A 21,806-nucleotide genomic window follows, 5' to 3' on the forward strand; every position below is an offset into this window, starting at 1 on the left:
TGCAAAATATTTCTGAGTTCAGAAGAGCTCAATTTGTTAAAAGATTTTATTCTTAATATCAAATTTTGAGTATCTGATATTAAAAAAAAAAAAGACCAGGAGCTGACTGTGACTCAGATCATGAACTCTTTATTGCCAAATTCAGACTAAAACTAAAGAAAGTAGGGAAAACCACTAGACCATTCAGGTATGACCTAAATCAAATCCCTTATGATTAAACAGTGGAAGAGACAAATAGATTCAAGGGATTAGATCTGATAGATAGAATGCCTGAAGAACTATGGACGGAGGTTCATGACATTGTATAGGAGGCAGGGATCAAGATCATCCCCAAGAAAAAGAAATTCAAAAAGGCAAAATGGTTGCCTGAGGAGGCCTTACAAACAGCCTTCTGAGAAAAGAAGAGAAGAAAAAGGCAAAGGAGAAAAGGAAAGATATGCCCATTTGAATGCAGAGTTCCAAAGGATAGCAAGGAGAGATAAGAAAGCCTTCCTCAGTGATCAATGCAAAGAAATACAAGAAAAAAATAGAATGGGAAAGACTAGAGATCTTTTCAAGAAAATTAGATACCAAGGGAACATTTCATGCAAAGATGGGGACAATAAAAGACAAAAATGGTATGGACCTAACAGAAGCAGAAGATAATAGGAAGAGGTGGCAAGAATATACAGAAGAACTATACAAAAAAGATCTTCTTGACCCAGATAACCACGATGATGTGCTCACTCACCTAGAGTCAGACATCCTGGAATGTGAAGTCAAGTGGGCCTTAGGAAGCAACACTATGAACAAAGCTAGTGGAGGTGATGGAATTCCAGTTAAGCTATTTCAAATCCTAAAAGATGATGCTGTTAAAACATGCTGCACTCCATATGCCAGCAAATCTGGAAAACTCAGCAGTGGCCACAGGACTGGAAAAGGTCTGTTTTCATTCCAATCCCAAAGAAAGGCAATGCCAAAGAATGCTCAAACTACCGCACAATTGAACTCATCTCACACACTAGCAAAGTAATGCTCAAAATTCTCCAAGCCAGGCTTCAACAGTACGTGATCCGTGAACTTCCAGATGTTCAAGCTGGTATTAGAAAAGGCAGAGATCAAATTGCCAACATCCGTTGAATCATAGAAAAAGCAAGAGAATTCCAGACAAACATCTACTTCTGCTTTACTGACTACGTCAAAGCCTTTGACTGTGTGGATCACAACGAACTGTGGAAAATTCTTCAAGAGATGGGAATATCAGACCACCTAACCTGCCTCCTGAGAAATCGTATGCATGTTAAAACTGGACATGGAGCAACAGACTGGTTCCGAATCAGGAAAGGAGTACATCAAGGCTGTATATTGTCACCTGCTTATTTAACTTATATGTAGAGTACATCATGAGAAATGCTAGACTTAATGAAGCACAAGCTAGAATCAAGTTGCTGGGAGAAGTATCAATAACCTCAGATATGCAGTGACACCACCCTTTATGGCAGAAAGAGAAGAAGAAATAAACAGTCTCTTGATGAATATCAAAGGGGAGAGTGAAAAAGTTGACTTAAAACTCAACATTCAGAAAACTAAGATCATGGCATCTGGTCCTATCACTTCATGGCAAATAGATGGGGAAACAATGGAAACAGTGAGAGACTTTATTTTGGGGGGCTCCAAAATCACTGCAGATGGTGACTGCAGCCATGAAATTAAAAGAAGCTTGTTCCTTGGAAGAAAAGCTATGACGAACCTAGACAGCATACTAAAAAGCAGAGACATTACTCACAACAAAGATCCATCTAGTCAAAGCTATGTTTTTTCCAGTAGTCATGGGTGGATGTGAGAGTTGGACTATAAAGAAAGCTGAGCGCTAAGAATTGATGCTTTTGAACTGTGATGTTGGAGAAGATTCCTGAGAGTCCCTTGGACTGCAAGGAGATCCAATCAGTCCATCCTAAAGGAAATCAGCCCTGAATATTCACTGGAAGGACTGATGCTGAAGTTGAAACTTCAATACTTTGGCCACCTGATGCGAAGAACGGACTCATCTGAAGAGACCCTGATGCTGGGAATGATTGAAGGCAGGAGGAAAAGGGAATGACAGAGGATGAGATGGTTGGATGGCATCACTGACTCAATGGACATGAGTTTGAGTAAGTTCCAGGAGTTGGTGATGGACAGGGAAGCCTGGCATGCTGCAATCCATGGGGTTGCTAAGAGTCAGACACGACTGAGCAACTGATTTTTGGTTAGAACATTTGAAAATTGAGATGATTCAAATGTCCAATACATTCTGACTTCTTCACATGTATTAAGAATATATGTGTAGCAATTAACTATATATATATATCACAAAGAACACCATTACAGACCAGGCTTTATAAGGAAAAAGACATGTACAAAAAGATTAGTGTCATTATGCATGTGTATGATAAATCTTTTGGCCACATTCACAGGGCCTCTGACCCTCTTAATTAATTACTTTATGGTTAATATATACTTAAAGAGAATAAAGAATAATGGGCATTCTGAAGATATAACATCTGAGTTTCATTTTACCCTTAATATTGCTCTCCTCATTCAGTTTGCAAGATCTTTGACCCAAATTCCACTATATGTAATGATATTTTCCATTTCCGTTGTTGTTTTTCAGTAGCTAAGTCATGTCTGACCCTTTTGCAACCCCAAGGACTGTAGCCCCCTAGGCTCCTCTGTCCATGTGATTTTCAAGGCAAGAACACTGGAGTGAGTTGCCATTTCCATCACTAAAATGTCACTAGTGGAGTAAGGGGGTGTGTATGTGTGTACATGTGTGCATATATACAAGGAACCTATTACACAAATTTTAGATAGAATTTTAAAAATATAGTGAGGTAAAATAAACAATGTATTTTATTATTAATCTCTTTATGTTACTAAGTACAGAAATTTCCTTTTTACTTACTTGTATTGCTGCTACAACCTGGGCCATTTTCTCCAGGAGAATACCCCATGAGGCCTCCATTCCCATTAGGGTTAGATGGCACTGAAGCAAGAAGCCCTAAAGGAAAAAAATTTCCTATTAAGTTATGATCAAGATGAAATTCAAGGATTGGGACATAAACAGCTGCCAAAGAAACAAATCAAAGGCATTTACTGACATACCGAGTCCTCTGTATCGTGAAAGCTGCTGATAGATCTGTTTCATCCTCTCAATATTCAAACGGCTTGCCTCAGCATGGTTCACCATTGGTTTAGGATAATTAACTCCTATCAAACATTTGGCCACCTTTTGAATACCTTCTGGTGCATTCCAGGGATCATAGATATATTTTGCAGGGAAGCCTCTTAGGACAGGCAAATAACGCCTTTTAGGAAAAGGAAGAAAAATTATTAATAAAATGAACTGTAAGCAAATTATAACACACTATTTATTAGCTATGAATCACCCAAATCAAATCAATACCATTTAAATGATTTGTTACCCTTTTCCTCATCTCTGCTGCCCATCAGGAGTGGGGAATACCTTAAGCGTTGTTTAAGCATGACAAGCTCTTCCTGGATTAGCTATTCCAAACTGAATATAATCATCCTTGATTTACCTGATATAGTCTCCATTGGGATCTGTTCTCCTACCAAAACCAACAGGGCAATAGCAGTGAAAAAACTGTTGGAAAAAGGAACTACAAGACAGCCACATCCAACTTCCAGCATTTATGCTCCAATCTGCATCAAGCAGTAATTCTTCAAATACCTTCAGAAGTAACGGTAATCAATTAGTTTGCACACAGATATTTCTCAAAGCAAGCATTTTCCAGGTCTCTGTAGATCAAAAATCAAGGTAAAGAAAATCTAGCACTGAACTATAAAATTAAACATTCCAAAGTTAGTTTCCTTATCTGTGTTCTATCCTATAATGAGTTATTTCAGGGAAAGAAACATATTAGTACTATACAGATTTCTGAATAGAATTTACCATTGTAAGCTTGGCAGTGTTATTGGAAAGGGGAGGGTAAAAGTTATTCAAGTCATTGATTTAAAAGGGTAAGTTAGGATATGGGAAGACTTTTTTTAAAAAGGAAAAAAAAGTAATAAACACTTTCAAGAAAGCAAAAATACTACCAAATAAATCACCAAAAAAAAAACTTGGAAGCTTGGTACACTGGTCTACATAATGGGAACAATCATATACAAATGACCTTTAAAATTTAATTAGAATTATGGAATTTAAATTTGGGATTCCTTGATCCAAAAGGGAAACAGAATTAAATTATTTTTATAAGTTCATTAAGTGTGTGCTATGCATCTACCTCATGTACGACCTGGTGCGAGGAAAACAGAGATGTAAAAAAACATAGGATCAGAAATGGTCTTTTGGAAAAGGGAAATTTATGATATAGATAGGAAGGTAAAACATATTTAAGTCCTCTTATATATACCTATAAGATGATGTCACAAAATGTAGTATGCATCACATTACATAATAAGACTAAAAAGCTATGGTGTTGAAATGAGGCAAAATGATTTATATTTTAAAATTTATAATACAAAGATTGCTATTTCTACGACTCTTCAGTGAATCCTTTATGTGACAGAAATGATCACCTATAAATATACATCAATCCGATAAGTCCAGAGTATTAAATTTTAGAGTTCCCTTGATGGGTAGGCTGATTTAGCCACTGAAATGACTTCAGGTTAACTGACTTCAGGTTAATGCAGTCTGATTATGTCCAAAAGTTGCCTCTATAGTTAAGAACTAAATGCTTTTCTATTGAAAAAAAGAAACAAGACTATAAATAAATCTATATAATAGACAACTTTTAGGAAATATATATAAATATATATATAAAAGGCATAGAGTTCTTAAAAATAAAGCCATGCTACATTAGTTGGAAGAACACTGACCTTCATTCCTTCTTCCCAACTAATCCACAGGTCACCTCGTGTCAGGAAACAAGCAACTGCATGTCTGGCTAAATGATGAATCCAACCCTCCTGACGAAGCTGTGTCATGATGGCATCAATCCATGGAAAGCCCGTCCGTCCTTCTGCCCATTTTGCTAAAGCCTCAGGATTCTTATCCCATGGAATCTGAACACAAATGGGGTTTCCTTCCATTTTGTCAAAGCGTGGATTATTTGTTGCTGCTGTATAGAAAAATTCACGCCATAATAGTTGCCCATAAAGGGAAAGGGGAGGGGAACTGTTCTTCTTCACCTAAGATTAAAAAGCAGAGAAGTATTATCAGCAATTTTTTTAAAGTATTTTTTAAAAATAAGCTCCAGTTCTAGATAATACCTTTTTGTAGAGATCTGTCAGTTTGAAATAAAAGAGTCGACATGACAAACAACCAAATCGGAGATAAGGACTGAGTCCAGTAGGGCTAGCGAGCAGGGAATTTGCATTCATTCGAGGTCTTTCAAAGTTTGCCACCCAAGCCTGAAAAAAACACAGAGAAAATTACGCTACCTGCCTTTTCCATTTTAAAAGACTGTTTGAAATTGAGCTTTTCAAGAATGTTACATAGTCCTTGGGGAATAAAATCTCATTTTTCTCAGCCACAAATGATAGGTTTTAATAAAAAAACAAGATAAAAGTGAGCATTCTTTTGTTTCAGTCATCCTCATGTGGCAAATTCCTAACACAAGGTTGAGAGCACCTTCAACCTGTCTTTCTGACACTGAGACAAATGTGAAACAGAAGAACTCTATCCAAGCTTTAAAGTCATCAGACACCAGCTTACACAGAAAGCATAGAGGGGTAGTACTGATAGTAGTTAAAGAGGGAATAATCAGAAGAGGAGTAAGAAGGGTATTTAGATGAAGACAAGTTGTTAATCTTCAATTACATTTGTGCTATTTTAATTATTTCTCTTAATCCTTCTTTTTCAACAGCCTATTTTTTTGTTTTTAAAAAAGACTGAAATTATTTTTAAAATGACAGTTTGACAATATAAACATCATCTGTATTATCATACTTTTCTTTCCAAATGCCTTTCCAAACGTGTAAGTGCTTCAGTTTCTCCACCTGGCCACACTGCAGAGGGTAAGCCATCTGTATCAAAACCTAAAAAAAAAAAAAAAAAGGAAATGGAAAAAATCTGACAGCAGCATAAAAATGAAATGACGGCCCTGGATAGGTCCTCACAGATAGATGATATATAACATGGTCTCTATCCTTTAAGACATATATCTTAAGGTGATAACAGATAAACCATGAATTAATAGCATACGTAGATAATACACAGATTCATCACTTTTTAGTTTAAGACTTTCTTTTTTCTCCTTTCCTTTTAGTGCAAAATACATGTCAAATTAGAAGTGCAATTCTTCTGAATGGTTTATTAACTCTTAAGCTCCACATGTATTATTGCTTACACCTACCTAGTTCTTCCAGTGACGGGACTCCATATTTCTCATCATGGTCATCAGACAGAGGAGTTGTGCACTTTTCTATCACTTCTGAAGTAATTGTCTCTACTGGTATTTCTAGTGGTTCCATTTTGCTGATGAGAGTCTGGAATCTTTTATAGGTAAGAGGTGGCTGACCACCATTTAGTTCTATGATCCTATTACAAAAGTTAGTAAAATGCTGTTAGTATTTTTAAAAGGACAACATAATTTGATAAACTTTGAAAAGTCTTAAAATTAGAAAATTAAATGAAGACAGTAAAAATGAAAATAAAAATGAAAAATCACTTCTGTTTTCTATTGTGCATGTTTTTGTTAAATGTCAACATATGTATCTTATGTATATCTTTTATATTTAATTCTGATTACTAATTTCTCAATTAAGTAATACTATAAGGAAAGAGCCTTGCCAATGGTAATCTGAATTAGATACAATTTGGGAATAACCCATTATTCTTTTTCACCATAGCCATTTGCACTTAAGACTTCAAGGAGAATATTAGCTTCTTACAGGACCAAGAAACTTGTTAAAACAATTAACAAATCTAAAAATCACTCTCCTCATTTTATAGACATCTGCTAGATGTCAAAAATATACAGCATGCAAATATCAAAACTTTTATGACAAAGAAAATTAAGCATCTATGAGTGGAAAAAACAAGTGGCTAATAAGCCTAAAGGCAAAAACAAAAAAATAATATATATGGAAATGTAAAAATATTTTGCAACACAGCTCAAAGAACCTTGTTATCATCCATAAAAACTAAACCATGCCAATATTATATCAAGGAGTAATTAGCAAGTTTTATTAATTAGGATTCTATCTTACTATAGTGATAATTACTTGGTATTTTCTATTGTGCATGCTTTTGTTAAATGTTAGCATATGTATCTTATGTATATGTTTTATATTTAATTCTGATCAGTAATTTCTCAATTAAGTAATACTAAATACAAGGAGCCTTGCCAATGGTATTTATTGACAAATTAGATACAGTTTGGGAATAACCAATTATTCTTTTTCACTATAGCCATTTGCATACTAGCATTTAGGCTTCATAAAAAATTATTAGTAAAATTATACTCTATCATTTTATAGATCATAAATGAAGCCTCAAGAGAATTTAATAAACTAGTCAAGGTCACATAACTAATAAATAGAAAATTGAGATTTTCTTAATCCAAATAGAATAAAGTTTTCTCTATACCACATATAATGGTGAATCAATTATATGTATGGAAAATAACCACCATAAAATCTATGTTCTGCTTTTAGAAATTTTGCTTTGATGTAATTCTTTGAGTTTATACCTAGGATCATACTAAAATCTGTCCACTACAATGATCTACAATGATACTACTGAGGACATTGCTAATTATATAACAGAGGCAAAATCATTGTGGTACATTTTTATATGATGGATTTATATAGTAAATATTCACATTCAGTCTAACAAACAATCCAATTTTATACATAACACTGAGCTTCCAACTTTAAGCAACTGCCCTTATCTTGTTTTGCCTCCTTGCTATCAGCTCTCTAAGGTTAAGAAATACGGTAAACGAGCAGGCAAGTTTATTATCAAAGAATATATGACTTCTGGCTTAATAGGAAGTAAGACTCTTGCCTGAATCAAACCACAATTTTTTGTACAACTGGAAAAGTGGAATAAAATGGTTTGTCATGTTACAGAATCAGCTTTATTATTTTGATAAAATGTGAAAATAACTAACAAAAAGTAAAATAAAAAGTACATAAATTATGAGATTTTAGCACCTGTACGGATGACAGTATGCCAAAGGTTAATGTTAACAAATCTTATGAATCCTCAAATCTTACAGCACGTATTAATAAAACTTCCTAAATTTAACCTTGACCACAGAATCTCTGTTGGACAAAGCATCACAGAAGACTGATATTTCATGAAATATACTTTGAGAAATAAGATATCATACCATTGTCTAGAGGACTACATAATATTACATACAATAAGAATATGAACTCAAAATTCAGACAGACTAGATATACTCACATAAAATAATTTATGACAAACATGTAAAATATACCAAGGCACTTGATGGCTATGTATCATATAAACTATAAAATTATTATTACTGAGAGCCCAGAATAGCAAGTTAGTAGGTTGAGCTAGAATAGTCAAAGATAATTTTCTGATTCTTTTAATAGTTTTGGAACTGAAATTCTGAGTATTTTTATCTTATGCACTTATATCTGTAATTTTGGCATCTGTCTTTGGGTAAAAATTACAGAAGTTAAATAAAATGCTACAGGTTTGAATTAATTTAATTCTCCACAATTCTATTATGCATGTTTTTATTTTCACTTTTGAACTTAAGTCCCCATAGTACATTGTCTTTGTACTTAATACCACTTACATGTATACTTCAAAATGGTTAAAATGACAAATATTATGCTATGTGTATTAAAAAATCTTACTTGTCTAGATCATACAATGTGTGTGAAATTCGTACAATTACTTCTACCCCAGCTTCAGTAGCCAGTTTCTTAATAGCTGCATCTCGTTCCTTTCCAAAGGGCTCAGAATCATATTCAATTGAAAGTTTAGTAATGTTCCATTCCTAAAGTAAGTGAAAGGAGCAAAAACATAAATAAATTTTAATGGTTATTTTTTTTACTATAACAACACAAGCTGGAAAAAAGTGAAAAGCTCCAACTCTACATATCAAATGATTATACTACTTTGAATATACAGAAAGAAAATGCACAACTTATAAATTCAAAATCATGTAAATCAGAAATGCATACTCAATAGATTTCAGGCATTATGCTAGGCATTATACAATCTAGTAATATGTCAAATCCTGAAAGATGATGCTGTGAAAGTGCTGCACTCAATATGCCAGCAAATTTGGAAAACTCAGCAGTGGCCACAGGACTGGAAAAGGTCAGTCTTCATTCCAATCCCAAAGAAAGGCAATGCCAAAGAATGTTCAAACTACTGCACAATTGCACTCATCTCACATACTACTAAAGTCATGCTCAAAATTCTCCAAGCCAGGCTTCAGCAATACATGAACCGTGAACTTCCAGATGTTCAAGCTGGTTTTAGAAAAGGCAGAGGAACCAGAGATCAAATTGCCAACATCTGCTGGATCATGGAAAAAGCAAGAGAGTTCCAGAAAAATATCTATTTCTGCTTTATTGACTATGCCAAAGCCTTTGACTGTATGGATCACAATACACTGTGGAAAATTCTGAAAGAGATGGGAATACCAGACCACCTGACCTGCCTCTTGAGAAACCTGTATGCAGGTCAGGAAGCAACAGTTAGAACTGGACATGGAACAACAGACTGGTTCCAGATAGGAAAAGGAGTATGTCAAGGCTATATATTGTCATCCTGTTTATTTAACTTATACGCAGAGTACATCATGAGGAACGCTGGGCTGGAAGAAGCACAAGCTGGAATCAAGACTGCCGGGAGAAACATCAATAACCTCAGATATGCAGATGACACCACCCTTATGGCAGAAAGTGAAGAGGAACTCAAAAGCCTCTTGATGAATGTGAAAGAGGAGAGTGAAAAGGCTGGTTTGAAGCTCAACATTCAGAAAACTAGGATCGTGGCATCTGGTCCCATCACTTCATGGGAAATAGATGGAAAAACAGTGGAAACACTGTCAGACTTTATTTTGGGGGGCTCCAAAGTCACTGCAGATGGTGAGTGCAGCCATGAAATTAAAAGACACTTACTCCTTGGAAGGAAAGTTATGACCAATCTAGATAGCATATTAAAAAGCAGAGACATTACTTTGTCAGCAAAGGTCCATCTAGTCAAGGCTATGGTTTTTCCAATAGTCATCTATGGATGTGAGAGTTGGACTATAAAGAAAGCTGAGTGCCCAAGAATTGATGCTTTTGAACTGTGGTGTTGGAGAAGACTCTTGAGAGTCCCTTGGACTGCAAGGAGATCCAACCAATCCATCCTAAAGGAAATCCGTCCTGAATATTCATTGGAAGGACTGATGCTGAAGCTGAAACTCCAATACTTTGGCCACCTGAGGCAGACAGCTGACTCATCTGAAAAGACCCTGATGCTGCAAAAGATTGAGGGCAGGAGGAGAAGGCTACAACAGAGGATGAGATGGTTAAACGGCATCACTGCCTCAATGGACATGAGTTTGAGTAAACTCCAGGAGCTGGTGAAGGACAGGGAAGCCTGGCATGCTGTAGTCCATGGGGTCACAAAGAGCTGGATATGACTAAACAACTGAACTGAACTGAAGTGGAGAGAATATAGAGAAAAGGGAACCCTCCTACACTGTTGGTGGGAATGTAATTTGGGACAACCACTATGGAAAACAGTATGGAGGTTCCTCAGAAAACTGAAAATAGAATTATCATATGATCCAGTGATGCCTCTCCTGGGCATATATCCAGAAAAAACTCTAATGAAAAAAGACAGACCCAACCCCACGTTCACAGCAGCACTATTCACAATAGCCAACACACAGAAACAACCTAAATGCCCATCGATATATGAATGGATAAAGAAGATGTGGTACATATATACAATGGAATACTACTCAGTCATAAAAACAACAAAATAATGCCATTTGCCCCAATATGGATACAACTAGAGATTATCATACTAAGTGAAGCAAGTCAGAAAGAGAAAGACAAATACCATGCATATCACTTATGTGTGGAATCTAAAATATGATACAAATGAATCTATCTACAAAACATAAACATACTCATGAGCATAGAGAACATACTTGTGGTTGCCAAGGGGGAAGAGGTTAAGGGAAGGATGCAGTGGGAGGTCAGGGTTAGCAGATGTAAGCTATTATATACAGCTTGGATAAATAGCCAGGTCCTACTGTATATAGCACAGAGAACTATATTCAATATCCTATGATAAACCATAATGGAAAAGAATATATAAAGAAGAATGTATATAACTGAATCATTTTACGGTATAGCAGAAATTAATACAACATTGTAAATCATATATATATATATGTATACACACATTACTAGTAAAGCTGAACTGGAAGAAATATATTAGGTTTAAGGACAGGTAAGCTTACAGATTTTTCACCACTGAATTAAACAGATTTAGCTACCCAAGGCTAAACAGCATGTTCCTTTTAGTGTGGGCTGCCCCTATAAAATTTATCACATGGAAGAAGGGAATAGGACATGTACTCTCTGCAACTGAAGAGGTGAAAAGGTATGATCTGACCAATACTCACCTAACTCCTTCTGTTAAACTCACCAGTGAGATCATTCACTTCTTCCCTGGGGATATATTAGCAGACATTTCTCCACAAGAAAAATGAAAAGCTAGGGAAAAGAAGGTTCCCCAAATAATAAATGTATTCATTCATATTCTAAGTGTTTATTATAATTCTTAGCTCCTATTGTAGGTCCCTCCATCCTGGAACTTACTGAAGACTGGCAACACAGAGGGAAATAAATAATTAAATATATATACTATTAGGAAAAAAGGATGTTATGACAGAGAATATGGGGGTGAGGGTAAGCTGGTAAGTTAACTACTCTTAATTACACTAGCTAGACTTTCAGTAAGTGGTGAAAAGTGAATATCCCTGTTTTGTTCTCTATCTCAGGTGTAAAGCGTGTTTCACCAGTAAGTATGCCATTAGCTATGTTTCTGTGGAGAGCCTTTACCAAGTTGATATTCAGCAATTTTCTATTGCTAGTTTGCATAAAGGTTTCTAAAAAATTACAAATGGGTGTTTACTACTGTCAAATGCTTTATCACTGAAATAATAATACCTTTTCCTTTACTAATAGGATATATTAATTTATTATTTTATAATGTTGAACCAACTTTGTATTCCTGAAATAAACTCCATTGATCATGATGCAGTATTATTTTAAAATATTGTTAAATTCCCTTTATTAATATATTAAGGATATCTCAGTTTGTGTTTATGGGGGACACTTGGCTATACTTTTTTTCTTTCTTGAAAGTTCTTCATGAGATTTTGGTATCAGAGTTATGCTGCCCTCATAAACAAGTTCAGTGTTCCCAATATTATCCTGTTTCCTGGAAGAGTGTTATAAGACTGCTATTATTTATTTCTTAAATATGTGATAGAATTAATAAGTGAAGGCATCTGGGATCTGGAGTTTTACTTATTGGAAGGTTTTTGATTATAAATTCAGTTTTGTAAAGAGAGGGCTATTCAATTTTTCTTTTTTTTCTTCTGAAATTTTAAGAAGTTGTACTTTTCAAGAGTATTTTTAATTTCATCTTAGTTGTAATATATTGACATTCAGTTCACTTCAGTCACTCAGTCATGTCTGACTCTTTGTGACCCCATGGATTGAAGCACACCAGGCTTCCCTGTCCATCACCAACTCCCAAAGCTTACTCAAACTCATGTCCATAGCTTCAACTAGACAGATCTTTGTTGGCATAGTAATGTCTCTGCTTTTTAATATGCTGTCTAGGTTGGTCATAGCTTTTCTTTCAAGGAGCAAGCGTCTTTTAATTTCATGGCTACAGTCACCATGTGCAGTAATTTTAGAGTCCATTAAAAAAAAAGTCTGTCACTGTTTCCTTTGTTTTCCCATCTATTTGCCATGAAATGATGGGACTGGATGCCATGATCTTAGTTTTCTGGATGTTGAGTTTTAAGCCAACTTTTTAATTCTCCTCTTTCACTTTCATCAAGAGGCTCTTTAGTTCTTTTGTTCATATTGATATTATGTTCTTTAGTTTATATTGACATTATGACATTTATAATATCCTTTATGTGTTTAAAGTTTAGAGACAATCTAGTGATGTCCCCTTTTTAATTCTTGATAAAGGTAATTTGTGTTTTCTCCCTTTTGGTCCCTGATCAGTATTGATAAGAGTTTATCAATTTTATTAATCTTTTCAAAAGAAAACTAAATTCTGACTCATAGTTCAATCAGGTGACAAAAACCACATTAGTAATTTGAACAGGGAAAATTTAATCTGAAGAACTGTCAGCAAGTAAAAGGTGGTCAACAATGGTAAGGAGTAGAAGAGGAGTTAAGGCTATACAGTCCAATACAGTAGATAACCACTAGCCACAGAAGCAGCTTCTGAGCACTTGAAATGTGGCTAGTTGGAAGAGAGACATCCTACAAGCAGAAAATATACTCTGGATTTCAAAGACTTCATATTAATATAAAAAAGGTTAAAATAGTATAGTGGTTTTATAATGATTTTATATTGAAAAGATAGTATTTTAGATATACTATGTTAAATAAAATGTATCTTAAAATTAACTTCATATTTTTCTTCTTACTTTTTAAAATATAGATGTTAGAAAATTTTAAATTAAACATGTCTGTTGGATAGTACTGTTCTAAGCAGCTACTACCTCTAAATGGAAGGGAAAATAATTAAGCAATGAATTAAGAAAGTTTTCTTTCTTCCCCTGCTGAGATTCATATCTCATTGTGAATGAGGTGTGCTGCCTCAGGAACAACCATCCCTATAGGGAAGAAGCCCGACAAGGGGCTAAGACCACCAGGGATGTCTCTGATAAACTGTCTTTAAATGAAGAGTTTAATATAGACTATTTCCATTTAATATAATTACTGATATAGCTGTGCTTAATTTTACCAGGTAGGACGACAGAGAATGAGATAGCTGGATGGCATCACCGACTCGATGGACATGAATTTGAGTGAACTCCGGGAGTTGGAGATGGACAGGGAGGCCTGGCGTGCTATGATTCATGGGGTCGCAGAGTCGGACACGACTGAGCAACTGAACTGAATTGAACTGAAGCTTTCCTTTTGTCCATTTTTTCATTTACTCCTCTGTGCTCCCTTGTGCTCAGTCGCCCAGTCATGTCAGATTCTGTAGCCCCATGGATTGTAGTACTCCAGGTTCCTTGGTCCATGGGGTTTTCCAGCAAGAATACTGGATTGCGGTACCGTTTCCTACTCAAGAGGATTTTCCAAACCCAGGGACTGAACCTATGTCTCCTGCGTCTCCTGCATTGGCAGGCGGACTCTTTACCACTAGCACTATCTGGAAAGCCCTCTGTGCCCCCTTTCTGCCTTTATTTGAATGAGAGATATTTTTAGAATTCCATTTAAAATTCCTCTATTAACTTTTTAGAAATAGCTCTTTGTGCTACTTAGATCTGGAGAAGGCAATGGCAAGCCACTCCAGTACTCTTGCCTAGAAAATCCCATGGATGGAGGAGCCTGGTGGGCTGCAGTCCGTGGGGTCGCTGGGGGTCGGACACGACTGAGCAACTTCACTTTCACACATTGGAGAAGGAAATGGCAACCCACTCCAGTGTTCTTGCCTGGAGAATCCCAGGGATGGGGGAGCCTGGTGGGCTTCCGTCTATGGGGTCACACAGAGTCGGACACGACTGAAGTGACTTAGCAGCAGCAGCAGCAGCTACTTAGATCACAGTATACTGTTGTTACAGTCTACCTTCAAATAATATATTACAATTGAATGCTGTTAGGAATTTACATATACTTTCATTTACCTTTTCCCTACCTTATGTGATCCTGCAATAGATTTTATTTCACATGTATGTCAAGCCCCGAGATACTGGTATTATTCCCTACAATTTATCAATATTAGTTGGTTTTAATCTGTCAATGGTCTTCCAAAAATAGGACATATGAATGTACATAACTAAAAATAATGAAAAAAGAGGTCTTTTATATTTACCCATGTATTTAGTGCTCTTTCTTCTTTCCTGCAGATCCTGTCTTTAGCCTAGAATTATTTTCTTTCACCTAGCAGAATTTCCTTTAATACTAGTATTTTTTATAGTATAGATATGATGGAAAAATTATTTCTGCTTTTTTGTGCCTAAAAATTCCTTCATTGTGCCTTCTCTTTTTTAAAAAAATGCTTTTGCTAAGTAAACAGGGCTATTTCCAGTTTTTTAAAGCTGCCATTCCATTCTGTAAGAAAATACTGAACACTATTATCATGGTTCCCTGAATATATCTTTTATCTTCTGGCTGCTTATAAAATTTTCCATCTTTGGTTTTCAGTTAATCGATTATGATATGACAAGATGTGATTTCCTTTATATTTATGTTGTTTGGGGTCTGTTGAGCATCTTGGCACTGTAGGTTGATACCTTCCATCAATTTTGGAAACTCAATTATCTCTTCAAATATTTTTTTTTCTGTCCCAATCTCTCTTTCCCTCTTTTCTCTAGGTCTATAAGTACAGATATTTTAGGCCATTTACTACTGTTCCCGAGATGTCAAACACCCTATTCCCCTTGTAAAAAAATCTTCCTTCTCTTTGTGCTTCAGTTGGCATACTGACTGTCTTCAAGTTCACTGATCTTTTTTCCTTCTCTGTTTAATCCAGATATCCAATTAATGAATCCAATTAATGAATTCTTCATTTTGATAGTATGTTTCAGTTCTAAGATTTTATTTGGTCCTTTTTAATATTTTCCATTTCTGTATTAAATTACCACCTCTTCACATCGTTTTTCACCTCTTGATTACATTCTCTACTATCCTTCTTGTTGTTCAGTAGCTCAGACATGTCCAGTTCTTTGCGACCCATGAACTGCAGCATGCCGTTTCCCTGTCCTTCACCACATCCCGGAATTTGCTCAAACTCATGTCCATTGAGTCAGTGAGGCCATCCACGCAGCTCATCCTCTATCATCCCTTTCTCCTCCTGCCTTCAATCCTTCCTAGCAGCAGGGTCTTTTCTAATGAGTCGGTTCTTCATATCAGGTGGCCAAAGTATTGGAACTTCAGCATCAGTCCTTCTAATGAATATTCAGAGTTGATTTCCTTTAGGATTGACTGGTTGGATCTCCTTGCAGTCCAAGGCGCTCTCAAAAATCTTCTCCAACACCACAGTTTGAAAGCATCAATTCTTCAGCGCTCAGCCTTCTTTATGGTCCAACTCTCACACCTGTACATGACTACTGGAAAAACCATAGCTTTGACTATACAGACCTTTGTCGGACCTCCACTATTTACAGAATAACAATTGTAAAGTCCTTTTTTATCCTAATCCCAAGATCCGCATCAACTATGGGACTGTTTCTCTTTTACTTGATTGCAAGTTACATATACTTGCTTCTTCATGTGTCTCATAGTTTGTGATCATATGACAGACAATGGTATAAAAGATTAGAGACAGAATAAACAATATTTATCTCTAGAAAAGTACATAGTCTTTGCTCTGACTGATAGAAGTCGAATTGATGGAGTCTGTAATTGAGCTGGGTCTGGGCTTTCTTGCTGATTTACTTAAATTTCATTCACCACTGGCTTCAAATATTTTGAAGGCAGGATTCAGATTTTTCTTTAACAGGGCTTAAGATCTGAGTAGCAACAAGACTCCAGCTGTCTCTCTCTGCTTTATAGTTTGGGCACTAGCTTTACAAACTATATGACATTTCTCTTTGCTTTGCTGTCTACCCAGCAGCTTTGCTTGCTGAGGACTTCTCTTTGATTTCCAACCCTGTCCCCTAATTTTCTGCACCTTTGGAGGCATCTTTCTACACTGATGTCCTGTCGCCAGCTTCAGGAAACAGCTCCTTTGCACTAAGTGAATTCCTAGGGCACTTAAGAGGGCTCCCTCTCAACCCTTCTGCTTCACCCCAGCCTTTGGCATGCTGTCACTCGTGCTCCATGAATGCACTGGAGAGTGGGTACAAACTTGCTCTGTGACTAGGGCTTCTTGGAATTCTAATCTGCCATGTCAGCACACATATTACCACAAAGACTTCAGCAAAATTTCAACAAGTTTCTCTTTACTCTCAACTATGGTAAATTCCCTTCTCTTCCTGCTGTGATTCCAGGGGTGTAGCCATGGGTATCTTCTTTCCCATGAAAGAAGAGGCTTATCCTTTAATGGAACTTAATTTATTAAGTTTATTTGTGTCATCAACTCCCTAATAGGTTAAAAACAAACAAAAAAAATCTATGATACTATGGCATATTTACTTTCTTCACATTATTAAGACAGGAGTGAATGGTCTACTGCAACTCTGCACATCTTAACCAGAAGTGGAAGTCTTCATTTACTCTTCAGCACAGGTTTTATTTTTTATTTTTTAATATTTATTTATTTATTTGTCTGCACTGTGACTTAGTTGCAGCAAGCGGGATCTTTGGATGCAGCATGTGGGATCTAGTTCCTTTACCAGGATTGAACCCAGGCCCCCTGCATTGTGAGTGTGGAGTCTTAGCCACTGGACCACCAGGGAAGTCCCAGCATAGTTTTTATTTCAAGAAACACATGGTTAACCTCTGCGTTTCAACAGTAAATATAACAATAAGATTGTTGTAGTATTAAAATATTTTCATGTGAAATAAGTATTCACTTCACAATTTTAAGCACTAAGATTCTTATCTGTTTTTGTGTATCACAATTATTTGTTTAACCACTCAGAAGGCATAATGCTGCTACTGCTGCTGCTAAGTTGCTTCAGTCGTGTGCCCCATAGACGGCAGCCCACCAGGCTCCCCATCCCTGGGATTCTCCAGGCAAGAACACTGGAGTGGGTTGCCATTTCCTTCTCCAGTGCATGAAAGTGAAAAGTGAAAGAGAAGTCGCTCAGTCATGTCCGACTCTTAGCAACCCCATGGACTGCAGCCCACCAGGCTCCTCCATCCATAGGATTTTCCAGGCAAGAATACTGGAGTGGGGTGCCACTGCCTTCTCCACAGAAGGCATAATATGAACCATTAAATGAATGTAAAGTTCTTCAACAGTTATGGGTAATATTGTGAAAATAAGAAACATAAAATTTTAAAGCGAAACAAAGTTATAAATCACAAACTTCCTTGGAGAAAGCATTTAAAGTAGTATAATTACATTAAAAAATGTTAACTCACAAAATAACCAAAATATAATGAAGGTAAAGGTCTAAAAATTTCTGTGCATCCATCCATTACTCCTTCTTTTATTAAATATAAATCTAGTCTAAGGGTTTTAAACAGAATTTATATTTAAGGTTCCTAAATTTACTGCAGACTTCTCCCCTGAGCTCTGGAGCTGAATGACACTCAACAAATACATTCATATGTCTAAAAGGCATCTCAAAATGTTAAAAATAATGAACTCCTAATTTTTCCCTCAAGTTGTTCCTCCTAGAGTCTTCCTCATCTCTCTGAATGGCAAACCACTGGGTCACTTGCCCAGGCTGAAAACCTAGAAGCTATTCTTGACTCTCAAATACCACATATAAACAAACTCTATAGCCTCTAGTTCAAAAATATATTTAAAATCCTATCATTTCTCAACACTCCTACTGCTATTCTAGTCCTAGTCACCATCATCGTGTTTCTATATAATTACCTTGGCCTCCTAATTGACCCTCCTGCTTAAGTCTTTACACCATTTCCATTCAATTTCTATTCTCTCCAGCCAGAGTGATTCGTTTAAAATGTAAGTGAAATCATGTCACTGCTCTACTCAGTGACCTCCCATGACATCCCATTTCACTCAGAGTAAAAGCCATCAGTTCAGTTCAGTTCAGTCACTCAGTCGTGTCCGACTCTTTGCGACCCCATGAATCACAGCACGCCAGGCCTCCCTGTCCATCACCAACTCCCGGAGTTCACTCAAACTCATGTCCATCGAGTCGGTGATGCCATCCAGCCATCTAATTCTCTGTCGTCCCCATCTCCTCCCGCCCCCAATCCCTCCCAGCATCAGACTCTTTTCCAGTGAGTCAACTCGTCGCATGAGGTGGCCAAAGTATTGCAGTTTCAGCTTTAGCATCAGTCCTTCCAATGAATACCCAGGACTGATCTCCTTTAGGATGGACTGGTTGGATCTCCTTGCAGTCCAAGGGACTCTCAAGAGTCTTCTCCAGCACCACAGTTCAAAAGCATCAATTCTTCGGCGATCAGCTTTCTTCACAGTCCAACTCTCACATCCATACATGACCACTGGAAAAACCATAGCCTTAAAACATGGTAAAGTCCTATGATCTGGCTCCTGCAATCTCTCTGACCCTATCTCTTCTATTTGCTCACTGTGCTCTGGCTAGAGCACACTGGCCTCCTTGCTGTTCCTAAACAAGTCATGGCCCACATCTACATCAGGGCCTCTGTAACTACGGCTCCCTCTGCCTGCGACACTCTTTCTCCACGTCGCAGTTACTCAGTAGCTTAAAACAACTGATTAATTCTCCAAGTCTCTCAGTTAACTAGATGGTTCTTCTGTTGGTCTCACTGGGCTCACTCAGTGGGCAGCTTGGCTGGTACCAGATGATCTAAATGACCTCTCTCATACATTTCAGGCCTTGATGCTGGTGCTGGTTGGCCCATTCTCTCTATAAGTGCGTGCATGCTCAGCTGCTCAGTCGTGCCTGACTCTTTGCAACCCCATGAACTGTAGCCCGTTAGGTTCCTCTCTCCATGGGACTTCCAAGGCAAGAATACTGGAGGAGTTTGTAATTTCCTACTCCAGGGTATCTTCCTGACCCAGGGATTGAACCTGCATCTCCTGCATTGGGAACCTGCATCTCCTGGGAAGCCCCTCTCTACAGGTGGTCTCCCACAATTTGACATTCTAGCCCAGTCCTTACCCAGTACAAGGAGCATTCCAGTGGGCAAAGGTAGAAGCTGCAAGGTCGCTTGAGGCCCAGGATTTGGAACTTGCCATCTCCTTTGGCACTGAGTCAAAACAACATATAAGGCCAACCCAGATTTAATGGAGTGGGGGAAAAAAGTCTACCCTTTGATGAACAAGTTGTAAAATTTTGTGGATTCAATATATCACACCCCAGATATCTGCATGGCTCAGTCTCTTCATACCTTTGCTCAAATGTCACCACATCAGTGAGGCCTTCTATGACTCCATATAAATTAACTATCCTTCCCTCACCTTGGGACTTTCTTTCCCACATTTTATTTTAGCATCTACCATCACCTGATACTGCATATTTATTATTGGTCTCTTTCCCAATACAGTGTAAGGTCTGTGAAGGTAGGAATTTTCTCTTCGGTTCACCACTATGTACCCAGCACCTTGAACACTGCCGTGTATACACACCAGGCACTCAAGCAATATCTGACAAATGAATTATCTTATTCAAATGAGCATGTACCATGAAATAATAAAGAATCCAAATAATCCAAAATGACTCAAAAAGCATAATAAAAATTTAGGCATGTGAAATGTTAGTGGCAGAGGATGAGATGGTTAGATAGCATCACTGACTCAATGGACATGAATCTGAGCAAACTCCAGGAGACAGTGAAGGACAGGAAAGCCTGGCGTGCTACCCTAACCCTAACCCAGTCCATAGGGTTGCAAACAGTCGGACCTGACTTAGTGACTGAACAACTACGTTAGTGGCTTTATATGTTCTTCTTTGATTTATTCTGATTGAACAAAACATTTTATTTATTATGCTTCAATGTGTCCATCTATAAAGACTTACACACATGTCTCTTGTTTCTTGGATATAATGAGAGTTTTTTATACCAATACTTTAAACTCTCCATAAAAAGTTTCTGCAGGCCCTAGAATATACACTGTCTTAACAGCTTATCAGTGTGGCACCAAATGTAGACAATATAAGATTTACCTGCATAGTAATAATAATTTATGTAAGACACCTATGATTAATGGTGTCATTCAAGTTTTGCTTAGGCTAGTGTCTGCTAAGTTTATCATTCCCTCAGTAGAACATGAAAAAAATACAAGAAGTTTTTAAAAAAGTCATCTTGTCAGCTTACATTAAGTAGAATTTAACAGAAAAATTCTAAGTAGAAAACACATAAGAAAAAACAAGTTTATCAGATACAGGTGTGTGTAAATATATGTTTTAAAAAATGCTCTGGCCCCATTCCTAAATCTATTCAGTATAAACAGAATAAAATGAATGAATGCTATAGAGAGGGTGTACACTAGAGGAGACATCAGTACTAAAATCACTGTCACCATCCCAATAAATTAAAGGCACTGTTATCAGGTCTAAATCAGTTTTATCTCCAATGTGGGAAGAAGCTGAATTACTTACCCATTAAAAGTTCTCACTATTTGCTGTACTAGAATAATACAACCAGAGACAATAATGTAAATGAGTCAGCTAGTTACTGACAAAAGAATCTTCCTCCTCAGAAAAACTGGGGGTGTAAGGGTCAGGGATGAGGAGACCCCCTTTTTATTGTACACACTCTTGGACTCATTTCTGAAATACATGCATACAGTACCTCTAAACAAAAACAGTAAAAATAAAAACAATACAATAAAAAGAGGAATTAACTCCCTCTGTGGTTCTGACATATTAAATAAATCTGAAAGTTTTCATAAAATATATTTTATATGGACTATATCAGAATCAAATAATAAGCACTCTAGGTATAGTAATATATATTCATGTATCTATATTTTATGGCCTTTGTAGAAACCACTGCCTCTGTCAAAGTGACAAGACAGGAAGCATAGCATCTAAATTCAGAAG

The 21,806-nt window shown here is 36.8% G+C and overlaps 1 protein-coding gene across 4 annotated transcripts in view; it reads right to left on the reverse strand.

Annotated features, from left to right (window-relative positions):
* The window catches only part of CRY1 (cryptochrome circadian regulator 1), an 85,409-nt gene that overhangs the window by 5,755 nt on the left and 57,848 nt on the right, over positions 1-21,806 (reverse strand). For all 4 annotated transcript variants that reach the window (XM_088837167.1, XM_055396553.2, XM_088837168.1 and 1 more), the window contains exons 3-10: positions 8,830-8,972; positions 6,345-6,529; positions 5,939-6,027; positions 5,260-5,400; positions 4,867-5,178; positions 3,561-3,712; positions 3,124-3,326; positions 2,924-3,019 (exon numbers count right to left, since the gene is read on the reverse strand). In XM_088837167.1, coding sequence (XP_088693293.1) covers positions 2,924-3,019; positions 3,124-3,326; positions 3,561-3,712; positions 4,867-5,178; positions 5,260-5,400; positions 5,939-6,027; positions 6,345-6,529; positions 8,830-8,972 — 1,321 coding nt within the window. The remainder of the gene's footprint in view (positions 1-2,923; positions 3,020-3,123; positions 3,327-3,560; positions 3,713-4,866; positions 5,179-5,259; positions 5,401-5,938; positions 6,028-6,344; positions 6,530-8,829; positions 8,973-21,806) is intronic.

The sequence above is a fragment of the Moschus berezovskii genome, chromosome 6 (genome assembly GCF_049115385.1).
Source record: "Moschus berezovskii isolate FMDL1 chromosome 6, NW_MosBer_1.0, whole genome shotgun sequence".
Lineage (NCBI taxonomy): Eukaryota > Metazoa > Chordata > Mammalia > Artiodactyla > Moschidae > Moschus > Moschus berezovskii.